General features: G+C 34.0%; 1 protein-coding gene across 7 annotated transcripts in view; it reads right to left on the bottom strand.

Moving 5' to 3' along the window:
- NAALADL2 (N-acetylated alpha-linked acidic dipeptidase like 2) overlaps nt 1-22,652 on the bottom strand; it is a 1,259,279-nt gene that overhangs the window by 511,127 nt on the left and 725,500 nt on the right. For all 7 annotated transcript variants that reach the window (XM_046659057.1, XM_046659060.1, XM_046659059.1 and 4 more), the window contains one exon: nt 13,188-13,307. In XM_046659057.1, coding sequence (XP_046515013.1) covers nt 13,188-13,307 — 120 coding nt within the window. The remainder of the gene's footprint in view (nt 1-13,187; nt 13,308-22,652) is intronic.

Below are 22,652 nucleotides of genomic sequence, written 5' to 3' on the forward strand. Positions count from 1 at the left end.
AGTAACTTCTTGTTTGTTTGCTTTTGATAATGTCGTCCTGATATCTCCTGGTCTTTGTCTGTGCTCTTGGGCCAAACTATGCGTATTTCCCTCTAACTGTGAAATTTATCTGAGATTCTGAGACATCAAAGCAGTAAGCGAATACAAGTATATAGGACATCCACGCCTGGAAAAAAAAATGTGTGCCTACTCATTAAGATCTACTTTGCTCAGATATGCATTTTTAAAATGTGTTTTAATAAAAAGAAACGAATAAATCGCTGATCCTTCTTCTAAACATATTTCCTGTAGGTCCAGTTAGTGCAATAAAATAACCCTGTCATTTTCAACTCGTTAATTAGTACCTATTCCTTTCTGGGAGGATTGTGTTAATAGCCAACAAAAATCAGTACAATACTGGAAGGAGTTCACAGCAGCCCAGCAGGCACTTCTCACTTTTCCATTAAACATTCCATATGCATCCATCAAGTCATTACAATATGTCACCTATCTGTCAACCTTTGCCAGCCTATCACATACAAGCATGCACCCTAAGATGATTCTTATGAAATATTCATAAACATTTTCAAGTTACAAATTCTTCTCATTCAAGATAAGATTTAATGGCAACACTTTCCTGAAGAAGTTAATGAGAACTCTTCTCTAATAATAAACGAGCTCAAATATCCACGTGCCCTATGATTTCACCAGGCACTCTAGTCAGGAACAAATTCAACACCAGTTCACGTTCAGCTTTCTTTTGTTTAGGTGCCTAAGGCTATGTCTTCCTGGCTGTCAGTAATCTGATAAAAACATCAAAATTCAGTCACTGTGGATGTACAGTGATTTAACCATAATGACCATGTGCAACCCACCAGTTGATTTTTACCATACCTTGCAGGGAGAATACCAAGTGATATTTTTTTACCCCTTAAGTCAGATTTTGGACAGTTAAGGTGGTAAGTCCGAATCCTCTGATTAGTATGCTTGATTGACTAAGGGCAGAAGCTGACTCAAAGACTCTCCACGTAAACGGGAAATCTTGTCCAAATGGAAAGCGTGTCTTGGAACCATTCAATCAGCTCCCATGGCAGGGGGGAGAAAAGCTAAATTAATGCCAAAACAGAGGCGTTTTCAGGCACCTGTTGAGAATCCTGGGTAAGCATACCCTCACTCCCACCCCCATCCAACTTTATTTTGAAAGCTTTTACTTTTAAGATTTCAATAGAAAGGAACATATAGTACGATTAACACTCACATACTAATCACCTGACTTCTCCAGAAGTTAAATTTTTTCCACACTTGCTTTATCTTTCGTGTATCTTTCTCATTCTGAACCATTTGAAAGTAACCTGAAAACTCTTTGTCTAGTTTGTAAAGAACCAGGATTGAAGCCGCCGTGGTGCTAAGGTCTGAGAGAAGGCATCTTACAGTAAAGGTTCCTCATAAACACAGATAAATTAATGAGCTGTGGGGATCGGAAAGTGCTCTGAGTTTGGACTAACAGACTTAGTCTCTGTGTAATACACGTACGACACTAAGAAGACACACTCTCAGAGACTTAGTTACTCACTGTGGAGCAGTGACCATCCCTCCTTCACAGCCAGTTTGGGAGTATTATGAGTGTTTATGTGAGATAACGGATCTGACAGAAAGTCACACGTTTACACAGGGATTACTCAGGTAACTATGTTTTTAAAAACCTCCAGTGAAAATAAGAACTATTCCTTTACCATGGGTACAATATAACAACAAAAAACCCGAAAATTTATTGTGCATTTACTAAAAGCTAGGTGATAGAGAGACAGCACTATTATTATACTGGTTTTACAAGGAAGAAAATTAAGTCTTATAGAGGTCAAAAGACTTGAAGACTGACTCAAAGCGATTAAGAGGTAGAGCTGGGACTCGAACCCCATAGAACTGATCAGATGGTCTACCTTAGCCATGGGATGTGAGGTAGGAAATTCATCATAAGTACAAATAAACAATTGATTTAAATGTATACACAAAGACCACTCAGGTCAGAATTGTGAAGAATTGTGTCTTTAGCTACCCATTCTACTCCTAGCCCCATCTTCTAGATGGAGTATTCCTACCCTTTCTCCTATGCTAAGGATACTAAATTGTTATTATCTGATATAAATTACTTTTCAATAAAATCTTTATAAATTATATTGTGTATAGTGATATCTTGACAAATTGCCTACTAAACATATGAAATAGTAACTGTCTTTTATTTTTTTTTTTTTGAGGAAGATTAGCCCTGATCAACATCTGCTGCCAGTCCTCCACTTTTTGCTGAGGAAGACTGGCCCTGAGCTAACATCCCTGCCCATCTTCCTCCACTTTATATGTGGGATGCCTGCCACAGCATGGCATGACAAGTGGTGCCATGTCCACACCCGGAATCGGAACCAGCAAACCATGGGCCGCCGAAGCAGAATGTGCGCACTTAACCCCTGTGCCACTGGGCCGGCCCCGTGAAGTAGTAACTTTTGATTTCCAGCATTTAATGGATATAATTTAGGCCAGAGAGGGCTTCCCAAAGCCTCTCAAATCACATGAACATGGTCTCATACTCTGCTGATTTGGAAGTGCCATCTACATGTATGTGTTTCTCAGTTTCAGGGCAAAAGGCTTTAGAATTGCAATTTCTAATCAATCAGAAATTTTAAAAAACCTCAAATTAATTGTAAAATAAAATTATTTCCTGGCATATCCGCTGCCTGATGTATATGCTACCTTATGTTAAAAATGGGTTTGTTTCATTAAAGTACACAAATGATGAAGCCAGTCAAAATAAAAGATGAAAAATATACATATTTAGTAAGTCAGACTAGAAATTTTTTAAAAACCTGGGAAAAATATTTTTATATGTGTTTTGCCAATCATCACATGAAATACGCCATTTGTAGCTGTGTCTCACTTCATTGTTTCCAGCTCGGTTTACTAGTTTCTCTAGACCCCTTTATTTCTGATTTAGCATAAAAACTTTGTCATTTTGCTTTGTCTAAGAATGACAGACAATAAAGAACCCAGAATATTGCAGACAATTTTGAAAATGTTAGATATTAAATTATTTTATTAGTGATCCCATCAATAAATCTTTTGATCCAATCAGAGTCATATCTGATTGTAGTTACTGGAATCTTTGGTTTACTGCAGAAAAGGCTGCTGTACATCAAAACATGGTGAAAGCAATGACTACAAATGTTAAAATGTAGAGACTATGGCAGCACACATAATACCACAGGGAGGCAATAGGGACTGACTTCTTCCTTTTGTTTACTGTTCTAAATTAAAAACAAAAATTTAATACAGGCACATCACAAGTGTAAAAGGTTTAGATAACTTCCTATGGAAGTCACATAAAACTCAGCAAAGAAGGCTTTGAAGAGGATAGAACACCGCTTGCTATCTGTAAAATAATGGTACTTGGGGGAAAAGCCAATTCCATTTTAATCTAAATATTACAGAGAATTTTTTTTTCCAGTTTTACTCTTAAGCTAAGGAATCTTTGAGCTTGTAAAGTTTATAAAATTTAGAATAGACATTGAAATCACCCAAAATCTAAGGCAAAGAGTTAAAATTGTCTTTTTCTTAACAGAACTGAAATTAAATTTTAGATTACATCACAGATGTTTTAATATCCATAATACTATCACCAAGTTGCACTACTATTTAATTACACATACGTTATTATTTAAAGGCAAAGAAATTGTATTAGAAACGTCATTAATTTGGATATTGGAACAATGTCAAGTAAGCACAGTGTGTTAGAACTGTAAGGGTTCCTCCTGCATTTCATTCAATGACTTGTTTTGCATATGATGAAATTTATCCTAAGACTCCTTGAAAACTGTTTTTGTGTGAGAATTACAAAAGAAGTTCGATATGGGTAATTTATGTATTTATGAAAAACAAGCATGTTCTTTAATTGATAGGTAGGGATAGTAATTCCAACAGCCTAATTGATTTAGGTTACAACAAAAAGAAAATTATAACTGAAAATTGAAGAACAAACATAATTTTCTTTGAAGAATCTGCTAATAGTTCTTCCTTGATTGTGAATATTTGTCCAGATTTAAGTCTGCTATTATACTACATATATTTCTGAAATTATAGAGACATATTTTCTAGTTTTCCAATTCAAAATTGATTTAAGATGTGGAATTATTCCAATAATGATTGGAATTATTAGTATTGTAAAAGTTTTAAAATTTAGATATTAGATGAGTATAATATTCAAATAATGTATTTAATATTCATTTTTTTTAATTACAAGAAATGTATTATACTAAATGAGCTTACTAGGTGGAATCTAAAATGCAATACAAGAGAAATTATACAAAATGTAAATAAAGATTGAATAAAATTTGGAAATGCAAATCTAGTAAATAAAAGTAACTTTTTAAATCTGTAATAGGCTTTTTGTAAAACTGCACATTATTAAAACCACAAAAGCTTTATTCTTAACTATAATATATATTGGGCTATAAAACCTTCCAAATAACTTTTGCATAAACACAGTGAATATATATTTTTAGTTAAAAAGCAATTTAATGAATATTTATGAGAATAATAAATTAACTTATATGATAATAATTACTTATTAGAGTATTTTATTGAATGTATATTGTTTTCAAAGTTCAAGTGAGAATATTTTAAGCTTGTGTAGCTACATTAAAGTGTTATAGCTTATTAAAGGTTAATTTGTTATAAAAACAGGAAGTCTATTGAATTTGAAACTAGATACAATACATTATGTAGCTTTAATTTTAATTGCATAAATTTTAGGGATAGGTACTTTTTTTCCCCCAAATATTAAATTTCTTCCAATGATACTTCTTTCCAGAAGTAATTTATCTCTGTCTTCACATATTTTATAGCAACAACAAATTAGGAAAATCCAAGCAGCTGCCTAGGACTCCTTACCAATGTGTTCCTGAGCAAGATATTAATTAATCTATTTTTATCAGAAGACAGTGAATGGGGGGAAAAAAAAGAACTTACAGCTATATGGATAATGATTAATAATTAGACATCAAGTGGATTCTTTTAAAACATTGTTACTATACCGTCAAAGTTTACTTATTTTTTAATTAAAAAAATAAATTAACACCCATCACCTCTATGAAACATCAATGCAGGAGTGAAAGGAACTATACAAAATCTCAAATTCTGTTTTAGGATATTCTAAATTCAAAGCAAATCTTGAATAGAAGTTTCAACACCATAATCATTCCTGAAATAATCTTAAAGTCTTCTTTGAAGTCCTGAGCCTTTACTGAAAACAAACAAACATAGGGCAGGAATTATACCACTCAGTGAATCATAAGATGTGGGATGTTGACCACACAGAATGGTGTCTACTAAGAAAATGAAAAGCAAGTAGAAAATGCTGTACCTGATAAAACATTTTGGTGTGGTTAAATAAAATATTAGCCAACTTTTAATGAGTGCTTAGTATGTTCTAGGCATTGCATCGAGGACTTACATGTATTATTTCAGTTAATTTCTACAACAACCTTATGATGTAGGCAATTACATGATGTTCTTGTAGCCATACATGATACTTCAACTTTCAAAATAAATTCAAAATTTGTATTAGATGTTTATACTACTGCTCTATAAATGTAATATAGTTTTAATTCTTAAAATAATATTATTTTCTTAATATTATATACTTCAACCACCTTAGAAAGAGTCTGCATAAAAACAAACACTGAGGAACATAAAAATTGAAAGCACATACGATCCTGTTAGGTCACCATTTATATTCCTCTTTAATAGTCATTATATTTATTCTTAACATGCATTTCTCCATTTATATTATGTCTCCCTTATTATTAAAGTTGACTCTTTAATTTTTTTGTTTAATTGAGATTCAAATTATGCTACATGGTATCAACATAATATTTATAGTTAAATAATGTAAAAGTACAATCTTGAGAGACAATACTTCTGTAATTGACTTATTTAGTAAGTATATTATCTTCAGTTCAGATTTGCAAGTATGAGAGCTGTCATTTCTCTGTTATAAAATTCATGCCCTTTCTCTTTAGAATCTCATTCAGATTTTAAGGGCTTACTAATAATAACTAATATTTATTAAGAATTTATGCATGCATTTTCAGATTTCATGCTCACTCATCTTATGAGTGGGGATTATTTTTATCACCATTGTAGAGATCTTTTGAAAAGAAAAAGAACTCTAAGACTTCGGAGGGGTTAGCTACTATTCTAAAGTCACATAACCACCAACCACAAGAGCTTGGACTTGAGCCTGTCTACCGTCCCTGCATCCTGCCATGCTGTGCTTCTCTGTCTAAAACAAGTTACCTGTTGAACACAGAGCAAATATAGCGGATTGGAAGAACTGGGAAACTGATCTACGGCAGGAAAAAATGAAAACTGTCAACCAGATGCAGGGGGAGAGGGAAAAGCTGAACTGTGAAAGGATAGCTCAGGATTACCACAAAGCCATATGTTACTACCATAATAGACATCTATATTGGTGAGTCCAAATAATTGCCAAAAAAGTTAAAATATGTCTAAAGTTTACTTTCAGATTTTAAAGTAATATATAATATATAAAAAAGATTTCTGAAACATTTAATTCTAGGGAGTGAACTAGAAGGAATCAACTGCTGTTTCTCTCTCTCCCTCCTTTCCTTCCTCTCTCCCTCCTTTTCTGTCTCTTTCTTGACTTCTTGCTTTTCTTAATTTATACGATAACATTTAGTTATAAGAAACAAAATGCTCTGCACCTTTTCTTGCGGTGCCAAACTTGCATGCATACATGGGGATTAATTATGCTGACCATATTACAATAAGATGTACAAAATCAACCCTTCTAAAACATTCTGGCACTTATGATTTCATAATTTTTGAATGGTCGCTAAATGTAATCAAATGATATTATCACATAGGTAAAATACAGACATGACTTCCAAATTATGGGATTCATTCATGATAGACTTTGAGGATTTGTAGACACACTTTCATTTGGTTTTAGACCATGAAAAATACTCTAATGTTAGGAATAGGATCTGAAGCATTTGATTAGTTATTCTTGTTCTAAATTCATTTTCTTAAAGTCTGATTGCTAAATGGCAGAATAATGACACAGTCTGAAGTTTTTTCATTATAACTTATGATTGAAGTTGTATTTCAACAAAAATTACTTACCTTTTGTAAATATGGTAATATTTGGTCTAAGTCATTTAGAAAAATAACTAAAGTCAGTCAGTGGAAAATGGAAAGCAGTCTGATTTAGAAAGCAACAGATATCTTTTAAAGGCATTAAACGATTGTTTTTCTGATTTTGTGTTCTAGTCCTGATTGTGTTTTCCATGATCAATGGAGCAGGTTTGGAGACTTGTAATTACAAAATAGGGAGCACTGGTCTTTTGTAATGACTTCTAAAATCTGGATACAAAGGGCCTCATTAAATTAGTCAGCGAACAAGCATACCCTAAGAATCAAGATAGTGTTCACTTTTTATTTTTGTTGATAAAATACTTTCAAAAATTGTCTTTAAAAAACAAGCAGGTTTGCCTCCATATACAAAACCATACCTACAAACATCATGCATTGACACTGAATTAAACATTTCTTCTTCATCTGAAACGTTCATAGAATGTCCTGTAAATAGATCTGCTAGGATTATCACTATCAGGGAAAATTATAATGCATCAAAATTTCAATGGAAAAGGAGTCTTTCTTTTCTTTCCTATCTTCCCAGCCTCAAGCCACATCACACGTAAGGTTGTACCAATGTGCATATGCATACACCACACACACACCCACACACACACACACAGGAACACAACACACCATGAATATGTCACCTTCAAAAATATTAAACTCTTTTTTATACACATTGTTGTACTCTTGTACTAGGCACCACACTTTTTTTATACTAAGTATGAGCTAAGTGCATCGTATTTTAATTTGGGGAAATAAGATATTAAATTTCAGTTCTACCATCTTAAGCTTCTACCACATAAAATAGGGCAAATGCTCCTCTCTATCAACTGGAATAAAGAAAATATAATTCTTCTGAATGTAGTTATCACAGGATCCAATAAACATCATCAGGAAAAAAAAAGGAGGTTGGAGTAAATGAAACTTCAAGTATAGTTCGGCAAATATGAAAAGTATGAAAATGCTTCATGTGAAGTTAGTTTTCAAAATATAGTGTTTCTCAGTATTTACTTTACCTGAACTAGAGGACTTCTTATTGATCTTCCAATTGCCCATTTGTTGAGTATTGACTGGTAAGTCCTCAATATTTATCGATTTTCCTCATGAAGTCCCCAACTCAATGTTTTAAATTTACTTACCTTGTGGATTAAGTTGGGTTTAAAACTCAAATAGCATGAAGTTTACTTTTTCTTTAAATAATACTACTCCGTAATTTGTGGGAAACAATCTTTTTGAAAGTATAAACCCATAACACTTGTTTCCTACCTCTTGTTTCCCTCCAGGCTCTTCTGAAAGACCTACCTGATTAAGATTGTTTTATGGACTTATGTGGTAGTTGGTTAAGTTATATACTGGCCAAACAATGCACAATTCATATTAAAATATAAATCTCATCTGGTGAATAGATAGAAAAATGTTTCATTTGTAGAAAACTACAAAATTATTTGGATTCCTGGATCATTAAAATTGTGATTATAAGAATAAAAGTGTAGGGGGGCTGGCCCCGTGGCCTAATGGTTAAGTTCGCATGCTCCACTTCGGAGGCCCAGGGTTTCGCGGGTTTGGATCCTGGGCGGGGACATGACACTGCTCGTCAGGCCACGCTGAGGTGGCATCCCACATGCCACAACTAGAAGGACCCACAACTAAGATATACAACTATGTACCGGGGGAGATTTGGGGAGATAAAGCAGGCAAAAAAAAAAAAAGATTGGCAACAGTTGTCAGCTCAGGTGCCAGTCTTTAAAAAGGAAAAAAAGAGAATGAAAGTATATATAAAAAAATACAAAAAATAGCTAATATTTACTGATATCTTACTATATAACAGTACTAGTAACGAGCTATTTGTTACTTCATTTATAAAAAACAGCAATAGCATTTGTGGATTCTTGTGTGTGATTTTGCCATGCACAAAAGGTATAAGATGTATATTCATTTCTAATTTTACTACGTACAAGTTTGACTCCTACAAGAAGTGGGGCTGATTTATGATGTGGACCTAGACAATGGTTTGCCCTCCACGTTTCGGTGGGATTTACTTGATTTCTAGTTGTCATGGAGTACACAGTAATTTTTTTTATTATTGCTTTTTGTGAAAATGGTTCTTAAGAAAGCCAAATGCTTTTATTGCATTTTGTAAAAATAAATTTCATACTAGAGTGCTGTTCAGCAATTTGGGAATTTGTGAGGGTCTTAGGATCTGCATTACTATGTCTCAGATTGTCACTAAGAGAAATCTAAATGAATCCATTATGACATATAAAGGAATATTTTGTCTCAAAGCTTAGAGAACTAAAGAATTTTCCCCTAAAATAAACTACTGTAAACACAAAGCTAAAATAAACCTACAGCCTTTAAGTTTTAAACTTAAGGAAACTTGTACAAGCTAGCTCTGGAGAACTTGGCTGGCTCTCTCCTGCAGCAATACCTGTGGATGTCAAGACATGGATCTAAAAGCCTTTAACAGTTCCTGCTACACAATGTGGGGATTTTCTCATCAATCCCTTCCTGGAGACTAAATTAATACATACATAGTATTTACGGTAAAACTAAGGAGATCTCTTCCTTCTTGGCTGCATATTATTTTTCTACCACTCATTTCAGGAGAGAATTTAATATCACAATTACACTTGCCCTTTGCCCTCCCTATCTCAGATGCAGATTCCCTCCCAAATTTGTTTTTGAACTATGACTTAGTAACTACTACACAGCTAAAATAAGATTAACTTTTTCCAGACGCTCGCTCTGAATCATGATTAACAGTTGTGATTCACACAGAAGTTAATTGGTCCTCTACCTTTTTCCAACCAGCTGTATTACACTATTACCTCACGTTCGAATTTCAGCTTCAGAATCTATCTGAAGGACAGGCGGAGCAAACTCATCTGCAATCATGCTGTATCGCTTTGTCTAATCCACGCTGCCTTTCTCTTTACTATGTGAAGGTGTATCAATACATATAGTTTCAATGATCTTTCAAATCTCTGTGACAATATGAAGAAAACAGAGATGGCTAGGATGGCATTGGGAGGGTTAAAGAAAGGATGCCCTGTCTCCTCTGCCCTAGAAGATAATGCCACTGTGGTGACAAGGCACTGTCTGGAGGGGATTCTGCATAGAATTCTTTGTTAAACCTGTTCACAGTTCTACAAGGAAAATAAATGATCAAGAAAAATATACCAGGTTCTTGATAGTTGTGTCCTAGATAATTCAGTAATTCACGACTTTGTAGCTAGGGCCAAAGGGTTTCATAGTGTAAATATTCTCTAGAGCAGTCAAATACAAAGAAACTAGCTTTTCTTTAACCCATTATCTACTGGTAAGGATTTTGAATATTTGGCCTATGAGCACCATTAAATAATTTTTAAATACCTTATCCTAAGTTTTTATTTCCCTTGTAAAACATACATGCAATCATTGTAGAAGATTTGGAAATTCAGGAAAATGTAAAGAAGTAGAAATCACCCATAATTCCATCTACCCAATTTATATAAGTGGCCCCTGTCACAAATAATATTTTAGTCAAATATACCCCTGGTAGGTTGAACAAGCAGGATTCACATAATGTTCCCAAAGCAAGGCCACTTTGTTTCCCTTTGCCCTTTTAAAACATGTCCAGAGAGGAACATTACTCCCCAAACACCTAGATAAAGACTTTTCCTGATTATTTGTGGTAAAAACTCCTATAATCAATTTGTCACTAGTCTTAAGAAATTAGAATGTCTAGTCCTCCTATCATGATCAAAACTCTACACTTGATTTAAAATTTCATCTTCTTGCCCCTCTGTCAGCTCAGGTCTGTTGTTGGAGAAGAAGTATACTCTGTTTTATTTCCTTCCCCGTGTACTAATGATACTCATCTACAAACTAAAGATAATAATAGTTCTTACTTCAGTAATGTGCTTATTGTGAAGATTGCGATGATACACAAAAAATGCTCAGAAAAATATCTAGCCCATATAACTAATCATATTACCAAGCGAAACACACATGTATTTTTCTGCTCCCAGCTCTGGGGATACAGGCTAGTCCCAACACAGACACTTCTTTTGTGCTCGTGTGTTAGATGCTGAGTAAACCTACCTCTTACCTTTAGGGTCCTCAGGTGAGTCAGACACCAGTCTACCATGTCCGCCATACTGCCGAGCACATACATTAAAGCCCCCATGTGATTTCACTGTAGCACTAGTCACAAGGCTTGCCGGGGAACTTAAAATAAATTTCTCAAATTCTTATTCATAAAATCCTCTCCCCCTAATTTTTAAACCTTTTATAACCCAGAGTCTAACATGTTTTCAGTTATTTCCTTTGAAATATGGGTGTTGGGTAGCTCACTTTGAAATATCTCCTCTTTTTTATCTTAGAGTTTCAGTTAACAACTCCAATTTAACATCTTGATTACCTATCTATTGACCAATCTACTCCAGCTACATACATATGCACACACAGGTCCACATTATAGACTCAGGATCTAAGATGAGACGGCCTGGGTGTAAATCTGATTGCTTCAAGTAACTAGCTGTTTGTTTTTGAATGAGTCACTTACCCTTTTTCTTCCTTAGTTACCCCATCTATAAATCAAAGATAATTATAGTCTCTACCTCAATAGCACAGTTATTGTGAAGGTTAATGTGAGAATACATAAAAAAATGCTTAGAAAAATATCTAGCCCATATTACTAACAATGTTATCTTTGGAAGTAACAATATCATTATTATTATTACACATGTCCTCTTTATAACTTATTTCTTGATTTATGTGGATTTTCACATCATTAAATATTCTCCTTAAACTGTAATTGTATAGTACGTATTCATCTGTACAAATGTAGCATAATTTTCAATACTAAACTGGACATATATATCATTTCTAATATTTTGTCACATCATTGGTCACCATGTTTATTATCTGTCTTTTTCCCCCTTTAGAATACATTGACTGAACTGGAATTACTAGATTAAAATATGATTAAGTCATTTAATACATATTGACAAATTATCCTGCAAAAAATCAGTATCACTGTGTATTGTATTTTTAAGACTATCTTAAAATTCTGGCCTGTTATCTACTATCAGACACAAATTCAAGTATAAGGGCAACCTTGGAAGATAATGAAAAACAGGCACAGGATGTTCTCTTGTCTCCTTAGAGTGTGCCAACAGATTTCTGGAAACATTTTTGGACCTGGGAATTAGCAAAACTCATTTAGAGTTGGATGAGGAGAAATCCAATATATCTTCAGAACTAGAGAGTGCCAGTGACATAACTATACTGACCACTCTTTTTTTAATAGAAAAAGAAAATGAAGTAAGAATGAGCAGTAGTGGCTGCCTATTACGGTGGCTCATTATGAGATACTTAGATCAAGCTGTTTTAATTATGTAAATGCATCTAGTGGATGAGTGTTAATAAACTTCTATTTAAATAAAGTAAATAAAACTTCTGTTTTTCCCTAGCACATTATATCTTAATTAAATTCCCGAGCAAAGTCAGTATCTGTGAAGTTAGACAGCTGACAAAATCCATCACTAAGGAATGTAAACCAGCTAGATACTAGTCTAACATAAAGCACATGGTGATTAGTCAGTTTTGATAATAGGTTGGAAGTTTCATGTATGTCCTAAGAAGGGGACACTGTGGTTCTCATTTTTTCGTGTTCCAAATAGGTATTATTATCAAGGGTATGCCAATTTCATAAAATTTCACAAACTCACTAATATCTGGCTTATGGTATCTCCTGTCTTAAGAAATGAGGACATCAATTTCTTTTTCTTCATGATCTTAATTTAAAATTTTCTGTTTTGGAAAAGGCATCTTCCTGTGATACTCTTTGCCTCTTTGTGCCTGTGTCTAGCTTGCTTTCTGTTTCTCCCTGTCTTTCTCTCTCCCTCACACACACACACACACACTCCACACTCACAGATACGAATAACTCCAACAAAACAAAACAAAACAAAATGTTCACCCCACCACCGAACAATAGCCATTGGACCAACCTTATAAAGTAGTGGCAATTTTCCTAATTTCAGGAGTGCAATCTGATTTGTTGTATTTTTCATTTTTTTAATCCTCTTTAAATCATCTGCCTTTCCATAACCCACGTCAATGACTTCACCCTGAAAGAGGAGAAAAGACAAAGAAAAATAAAGCCTTTTTGGAGGAATTATACCAAATTGTCCATTTAGTATGACAAAAGCCATTCATAGTAATTTGAAATGTTCAAAGGAGAACTATTTCTATGTCTTACGTCATCCCAATCACCACAAACATGATACCTTTCTATTTCTTTCAGGGTACAACAATTCTTTTAATCACTTGATAAAAACATTTAGAGTCATTTTGCTCTGCCATCTCCCTTCTAAACAAGTTGCAAACCCAGTTAATGCCTCTAACAGACCACCAAGTTTGGTATTTTCTATGTTCATATTTCTGGAATTTGAATCATTTAAAAAAATACTGCAAGATTCATTTCCTTAAAGTTCAACTGGAATCATACCATTCTCAGGCTTGAGAACAATTCAAAGACTCTATTTTTATTCAAATTAAGTACAAGATCTATCATGCACAGCTGTTTCAGTTGTGCACATATCCAGTTGTGAATGACAATCCTTAGGTTGTGCAGGATGCAACCTGTACAATAACATGTGCCAATCTAACAATTCAAAGACTTTAGAATATGATCCTAAACACCTATTTCTGCCCACTGCCCCTCTACAGTTATCTTATATTTTACATCAATATTCCTCATTTTCAAAAGTCTCCTTTTACTAATATAAAAATTTCATGTCTCTCTGGAGATTCTAATAGGAATCCTCTGATGTAGTTGCCCCTTTCTTCCTCCTTGAAAAGTATTGCATCGAGGGTTCTATCAAATATATATTCCTATGAACCAAGATGATTTCTTTCAGCTTTACTTTCTGTAATTTCCATTATTAAAATAGCAGTTGTTATGCTTTCCAATGATACAAGTATAATACAAAATGTGCTGCTTCAAACTATAGCATACATATATCAAGGTGTTGATAAGGAGTGAGTGGGGGCAAATAGTGAAAGAAAGGAGATGAAGACTCCAGACCTCTAACCTCCCCCACTTCTGAACTGGAGCTAATGCACTTCAACCAGTTTTACACAAAGAGCTTCCACAGAAAGCACATTTAAAGAAAGAATTCTGTTTTAGAAGAACATGTGAATACTACTAAGAGATCAGTAACCAGAACTGTTAGAGGAAATATTTCATGCCAGAAATATTTCCTTAGCCATTACATTCAGCTGCATCTGTAAAAACTTTACTAACACACTAAAGCCCATTTCAGATGTTACCTACTGATGAATTGTATTCCCCTGTTGCTCAATTATATGTGATCTTCTCTACTTTGCATCTCAGACAGATCTGTTTCTGCCTCTCTGAAGGCCCTCACTGGACCAGCTCTCTGTACATATATTTGTCTACTAGTTTCGGTTTCCAGTACAGACAAATTTCCGCAGTTAAGGGCCCATCACACACCCATTCTCACCCAGGTGTCCAGCACACACTGTTGGCTTATCTGTCCTGAAATGATTACAGTTTATGCAATATCTCTAAGAAGCTAAGTTGTAGTTACAAATGGATTTTCCAAAAAACTTAATTATTAAAACCACTTCTGTCAGAATGTTTTTTGATTATAATTTTGCTCCTATTAAAATGTGACTAAATCAGTGCCTTATTCGATTTTTGTGCTTGCTGATACTGTTACCATATAAATAATTATTGATCTACGATTCTATGATTTTGAAAGGCTGATTAAATAAGATCACATGATATTAGTGATCACATTGCAAAAATGAGAGAATTCATATTTTCTATTGCAAATTCCTAAGTACCTACTAATTATTTGCGATTCACTGATAGCATCTTAAAACGGGACTATTAATTGGTTATATTAAAGAACATATTTTTTATATTTAGGAGAGGCTGGGGAAGAGGTTAGAGAGGGTATAGGCCAAACTGTGACTTTTTGTTTGTGTACACTCCAGAAAGATAAGACAGTTACAATAATAGTTGTATAGACAGTTACACAATAGACAGTTGCAAAATAACAGTTCTGTAAAAGACATGTAAATTATTGGCAAATAGTAATAGCTTGCATCAACAATGGCAATTTCAATTAAAGAGCTCTTCCATTCATCTCGTATAAATAGCACATGTCAATAGATTATAGCATTTTAACAGGTATGAGGTTTTCTTTTTAGCAAAAATATTCCTCAACACAGGCATCATTATATCAATTTATTTTGGCTTATGCACTTTAAGGCTATGCATTAAAAAATCAATAATTATAGAAGTCTCAATGTTCTGACAATTTGACAGGTGATAATAAAAATGTATCTATTGCCTTCAAAGGATGCCTGTGAACCAGGTTCTTTCTGAAAGTCTTTCCTATTTACCTTCAAGCAAGCTGAAAATCACAGCTGCAAGAAAGCACATTGAATTTCTCTGAGACACAAATCAATATACAGTGATAAGATAAAATGTCAAGCCATTTCTATCCACACATTCTTGTTGCTACAATGAACCTCTTCTTATTGCAAGAATTCTGTCATACTAGAAAATCATCCACTTAACTGGTTGGGTATTATTTTTAATTTATGTCCAAATACCAAGGATTAAGTCACATCTGACTAGTCCCTTTGGGAAACGTCAAATGAGCAGCAACCTAGGTTCTTGAACTATTCATTCTGTATTCACCAGTTTGTCCATCGAGGACTTCTCTCACACGTAGGAGCCAGTAACTGAAAGGTGCAGAGTGAAAGGGAACTAGTTCTGGTGTTTTAAAATTTTTTTAATTTTTTACACATTAATTTTAATTTAAATTCTATACACTAATTTTTGAACTAATATCCAAGAACTTAAAACAGCAGCAACAACCGAAACAAAAAACCAAATATTTTATACTTTGTTAAGAAAGTATTGGGATGACAACAGAGAGCAGTGGGCCACATAGAAACAGCTGAAAGGGAAATTGGCACACTTTAGAAACAAACATTAAACAATAAAATACAATTATCTTTTATCTATGGTAAAATACGTGATTAAAAGGAATCATGAACCAGACAATTAACAACGACTAAAAATCAAACATTGAAAAGCTGCATTCTATTACATCAGTGGTTCTAGGGTTCTATACAAAAGCGAAGAGACTACCTGAGCAGAAGCAACAGAAGAGAACAGCTATGAGAAATGAACAAGAATTATTTCCTGTTGTCAGCTAAGTCAAATAAATAGAATGATTACGGCAAGTAACTAGGGCAGAGAAGCATCTCTGGGGTCATTCACCTGTGGGTGCCTGGGCTCCACACTGAGGAATGAGCCCAGAGAAACCAGGTTTCTCTTCTGCTATGAGGCAGCCAAAATTATTCATGCTTATGAAATGATGTATGCTTTAAAATTTTTCAGACTTGACATTTTTCAACCAAATCAATCACTCTGACTTCTTCTAGTTCTTCTCTAAGAGAGATTCTGAACGAACAGAATGTGTGAAAAGCCTGCTTTGACTAAAATAGTAATTTTCTACTCAAAGTCAGAAATGGTAAACCCAAGCAGTTCTCATACTGACAAAATACAGTATTATCAGAAGTACTATTCATCTAAATACAAGTTTTATTTTAGAAACTTACTACTATCTTATATAATCTAGCTTTTGAATCCTCTTCGAATTAAAGTGTTTACATTTATTAAAAACTTGTAAAATCATAGTGACCTCCCATGTTTACTCTTGTCTTTTCTAAAAAGCATTAGTATATTAGTATTTACGTAGAGTTAAAAATTCAGAGATTGCCACAATTTTATTAATACTTCTTTTTCAAGGTCGTTCAAGGGCTTTCCACCACAGACATTATCATGAAGACCAATGTATTGAAGCATAAAAGCCAACGCTGCTTCCTCCCATTCCTGTAGCAGACATCACTAATCAATCACCTTACAAACTCCTGCTCAAAACCGTATTCTAGCTAATAAAGACCAATTAGATAGGGGTTGGCATAAAGAAGGAGCTATATAAAACAACTAATATTTTAATATTAAGTAACTATTAAATAACTGATATTTAGCTATTTAAAATATTTAATAACTAGAACAGCACAAGTACTAATTAAACTGGACTCTCAACCAACCAGAAGAGACACCAGCTATTGTGTCAATCTAGTACATCCCAAGTGAATTCAGCATTAAGCATGTGACACACAATCCATTTTGTTGTCCTCAGGGTAAAAAGTCAGATAAAGGGGTGGCTTGTCCATTTTATCACTTTTTTTTTACTGTAATATATACACTTGCTGGAAAAAAAATTGCTACAATCATATACTAAATGCAATGCTTGATGGCACAGTGGCCATGTTTTGATAGCAGAAATAGAAAAGATAAGCCAGAGTAACTATCTTGGCATATAGTAAGTATTTAACAAATTTACAAAATGTTTTATAATATAACACATAATGCATATCCATCTAAAGGATAAGAAAATTAAGTTAAAACTATTGTAATATAGAAGTTTAATCAAAGTGCCAGGTTACATTTCCATATTTTAAGTCTATAGTCTCCAAAGTCTGCAGACAAAATTAAGTGAGTTTAGAATAAGATTCCATATGAGGTTAAGAAAATATAGATTCTTGGGAAGAAAAAAAAATCTTTAAGTTTTCCCAAATTTAACAAATAGTCCCTTAGAGAATATTGACATATTCATTTGTATTATTCGGCTAACATTTAAAAAATAACAAAATCAACCAGAGTTATCTTTCCTTTTAGCCATTTTTATTAAACAGTCCTTTTAAAAGGAAAAATATATCTATCTTTTAAAAAAGAGACTATGAAAAATATGTATAGAGGTAGGAGAAAATGAATATACGAAGTCCCAGGAAAAGACTATTAAAGAGAAAATGTTTTTCATTTTCCAACAATATGTGTCAGGTTATATTCTAATTTCTGAGTGTATGGAGGAAAATGTGTTACCAAAGGTGCCTTCATACTGTGCTTACTTTCTCCTGCTGAGAGATCAAAATAAAAAAATAAACAAAGACACTAACAGTTCAGAAGACTCTCAGTTAAGATATGCCAGAAAGACAATAAAGAAGGGGTAGTGTAATAGAGAATGATTAGAAATTATTATTTTTTGCTTGAAGAAGATCCACCCTGAGGTAACATCTGTGCCAATCTTCCTCTATTTTCACATAGGAAGCTAATGATTTTCCTACAGTGGTAGGGATTAAATAAGCATAGAATTTCAGGAAATTTATCAATAAAGGAAGGAGCAAGAGTTAGGTGGTACACAACGGTTAGGAGTAATGGTTAGCTGATAGATGTACACCTGAGACACGCGACAGTATGTTGGTTGTTAGTCAGCTTTTACTAAAAGGGAGACTTAAGAATGTTTATAGACTGACAAGAAGATTTGGCCATACTTGGTCAACAAATGCTAGAAAGAAAAGAAGTATATAAAAACTGGATCCAGATTATTCTTTCTCAACATGAGAATGAATAAAATAAATCAATGCAAAAGAGAGTAATCCTACTCCATTTAGATTTCCGTGAATATCAGCAATAACTGATCATGAGAGTGTCTGCAACTTTACCATGTTTCCCATATTCAACCTCTTTACTCTGTTTCCCTGCAGTAAACAAGGAATAAGACTCTTAAAACAAGAACAACAACAACAACAAAACAGTAACAGCAGCAGCAGCATTAGTTTAATTGCTTCAGAGAGAAGCGTCCTGGAATGACTCATCATCTCTCCTTGGGTGAGAGTGGAGGGCAGTGGGGAAGCCGGGTCATCATATTGAAAGTCCAGGCAGCGAGCCGGTGGACCAGTCCCAGTTGTTTCATGTCGAGGATGGAAGATCAACAGACATTTGCAAAATGTTCCAGGAGCCAGAAGTCTTCCAGAAGGTCTACATCTCTGATTATTTGAGGGAATTCTTGAAAAGAACTTACCTCTTGATCTTCCATTAGCTTTGTCTAGAAGGTAAACTCTGTCTGACCATGGAACTGCTCCTTTCAGAAGGAAACGCTCTACCCCATACAACAGTGTTATTGACTTCTGAGCGGCCTCTGTGGCCCTGGGTGGAAGGCATAGGGTGGGAGTAGAATCTGACTGCACTCTCACTTTCTACTCAACGGCACTGTTCTTCACTCTGCCCACCCCAACCTAATATTGTGGCCATGCTGTAATTCGCAAACTATTCTATTGCTGAGCGCTGAATGCTGGGAAATTGTACGCTAGTAAAACGGATCTCTGGGGCAAAAAAGAAAAAAAGAGAAGGAAAAAAGCCCTGATGGGTAGCATTTGAAAATTTCTGTGGTTTAAATATCAGAGTAGAATTAGGAAAGATTCACAGAATCAACTTTCCCTAGCAGGAACAAGGCTAGTCCAGCTTACCACTGGGGCGCCTGTGCTTGGCCTTTAAAAGTGGCAGGACAAGACACTACTTAAGTGTTTGCTGGGTGGTCAAAATCAGAAATAGGAACGCATTAGAGATATGGGTTGAAGCTTGTGCCTAGGCCTTGTCAAAGTTGAAAGAGTCAAGAAGTAGATGAGGGCAAGTGCTGAGTAACAGCGAGAGAGAGAGAGAAGGGCAAGAGGAGGTCAACAGGAAACCCCAGCTGTGAGAAAATTGGAAATTGAATACAGGGCTTTTGAGCGTGTATGTGTCCTCGAACACACACGTGTGTACTGTGAGAAGGATTAAACTGCACAAGACTGTTGTGACACGATATATAGAAAAAAGAAAATTAATACTTAATCATTTATGTTTTCTGTGCTAGAAATTTTACTATGGAGATTATATCTGCTGTTTTCGGTCTATCTTCAGAACATTCATATTTGGTAGATATTTTGGCCCATTTTATAGTTTATGAAGAAGGTGGAGTTTAGAATATTTAAATGACTTGCTAGTGGTTCACAGCCATGCAGTTGTGTAATTGGTTACCTAACTGCCAGTTTCTCCTATTAGACTGCCAGTCATATGTGGGCAGTGTCCAAAGCTTTCTTACTCATCACTTTGTCCCCTGTGATTGGCATATAAAAGGCATGCAGTATGCGTTTGCTAAACCTTGAATGTTTCTTATATTAGTGAGACCCAGCTGGTTAAATTCTATATTAGTCAGTTAATCTTTCAGTATCAAATTAAAATATGAGGGAAAACATTAATAATCACAGGGCACTGTAAGAAATGATACTCAACTTATTAAGGTAAGGATATTGAAGGAGTTCCAAATTCGTTCCAGAAAATTCTTCCTAGAGGCCATGAAAGTAATATGACAGAATTCTGCTTCTTTTAAAATCAATTAAATTAGTATATTGTAATAATGTGTAAACTAATTAACCTTTGCACAGATCTCTCTAGTTCTGAAAAGAATGAATTTGCAGCATCCACCGAAATGAGGTAAATATCATTTTTAAACTACATATTTAAATACTACCATTTTATGGAAATTAAGATATAAATTAAATCTGCTAAGAAAGTTATATCACCTAACTTTATAAGTGGTATGCTTTAAATCATATTAAAAATAAAAATAAAATGCTGACCTAGAATTTTCTCTCAAATCACACTTAATTATAGCAATTCGGAATCTTTAGATATAACTTTAGTCAAATTAGAAGTCTATAGTCAAATACTTTCTCACTAAAAAATGCCATATTTGTTTTAATGAAGAGAAGAAAAACAGTCCATTGTACTTTAAGCACTTAGTTGAATTCTGCTATCCTTGCTTTAAAACTTTTATTTTGTAAAACAAACTTTTGCTCTCTTTCCTAGGTAAAAGATATAACCTCTCTAACAAATATTTAACTATGGACAATATGTTGTGATAGATTACTTCCTTACCTGTGAATACTTGTGTCTAAATTTTAAATACAGGAAAAGATATATACCTTAAGTACGTGGAAACGAATCTTATGATTATCATCATCAAACAAAAAAGCAGCAATTATGAAACTGTTTTGTTAACTCAACTAGTGCATAGAGAGCATAAAATCAGAAATAAAAGGTCATATGGGGCCAAAGGATTTTATGGAGGTTTTTTAAAAAAAAATTGATAATTTTATATACAACTGTGTTCACAGCCATTCATTTCACAATTGTGCATTGTTGACCAAAAGACAGATTCCACAAGAGAAAAAGAAAGGAGACAAATAAAATGCAAAGTCATTTTCAACATTGAAAAACTGCCTCAAGCTCACTTTTCTCTGTTGGTGAGACAGTAGCTTCATCTTCACACCCAGATAACAATACAATTCAATTCTACTCCTTTAGCTTTCTGATATTTTTATCTATAACAGGAATCATTCAGAGCCAAACGTGTATAGCTCTTTCACCATATCACTGATAAGCTTGCTTTTCTTTGAGAATATTAAAAATAAAAGAGAAAGACAAAGTCTTCCTAGCTGTGAGAAAATAGACATCTGATTACAAGTTAGCCAAGGATTCCACGCAGTGGTTATATTTTTTCTCTTTAAGAACTTTTGACAAAATATTTGATACAGTGTTCAGATTTCATGTGTTAAACTGTGTCTTGATATTTTACAAAACAAAGAGAAACGATGCTTTTTCAGGCCCAACTTGACATGATCTGTCATTCTGCATTCAAAAATAAAATAGTTCATTCCTAGTTTCTTTGAGCTTTCAGTTTTAAATTAAAAATATGATCAGGGAATTATATATTTTTTATTATTTATTCATACTAATAAGGCATCTTCCTCCCTAATGATTAATACTTGTCATGTTAAACAGAAGACAGGAAGATTATATTTAGGCAATATAGTAAAAATTTATACTTCCAAATCTTATGATATATAATTCTAATATTTTCTTAATTTCTCCTATTTAAATGTTTCAACTTTATACCAAATAATAACAATAGCTAACATTTATTGAGTGCTTTCTAAGTGCCAGTCACTTTAGGTGGTTTACATCATTTCTTCCCCACAAGAACCATTTGAGGTACTATTATCCCTTTATACAGAAGAGGATATTGAGGCTTAGAGAATTGAAGTGATCAAACCACAGTTATGCAACTAATAAGGAAGGGTGCTAGTCCAGGCTCTTGAACTGTGCTCTCTGAGGAACGAGGTAGTGTTAAATGTGTTGATAATATTTTATGCACATTTGATGAAAATAAGTTTCTCCATAAAATTGCATTATTTGGCTTGTCTTTCAGACACACAATAACGCTTAACAGAAAGAAAACTCCAAAATCTGTAAAATATATTGGAATAAAAACAAATCCCCTGTTCAAAAATAAGAACATGGCAAACCCAATCTGACCAACCTATATTAAGTATTAATTGTTCTCTTAGCTTTTCTGCATCTGCATGGGTTTCACAAAGGACAAAAGATATGCTTGCACAGGGATTACGTAAAGCCATATATTCTATTTATAAAACTGACTCAACATTGTCAGCACTCAATACCAATGTCTTTAACATTA

This window comes from Equus quagga, chromosome 4, assembly GCF_021613505.1.
Source record: "Equus quagga isolate Etosha38 chromosome 4, UCLA_HA_Equagga_1.0, whole genome shotgun sequence".
NCBI lineage: Eukaryota > Metazoa > Chordata > Mammalia > Perissodactyla > Equidae > Equus > Equus quagga.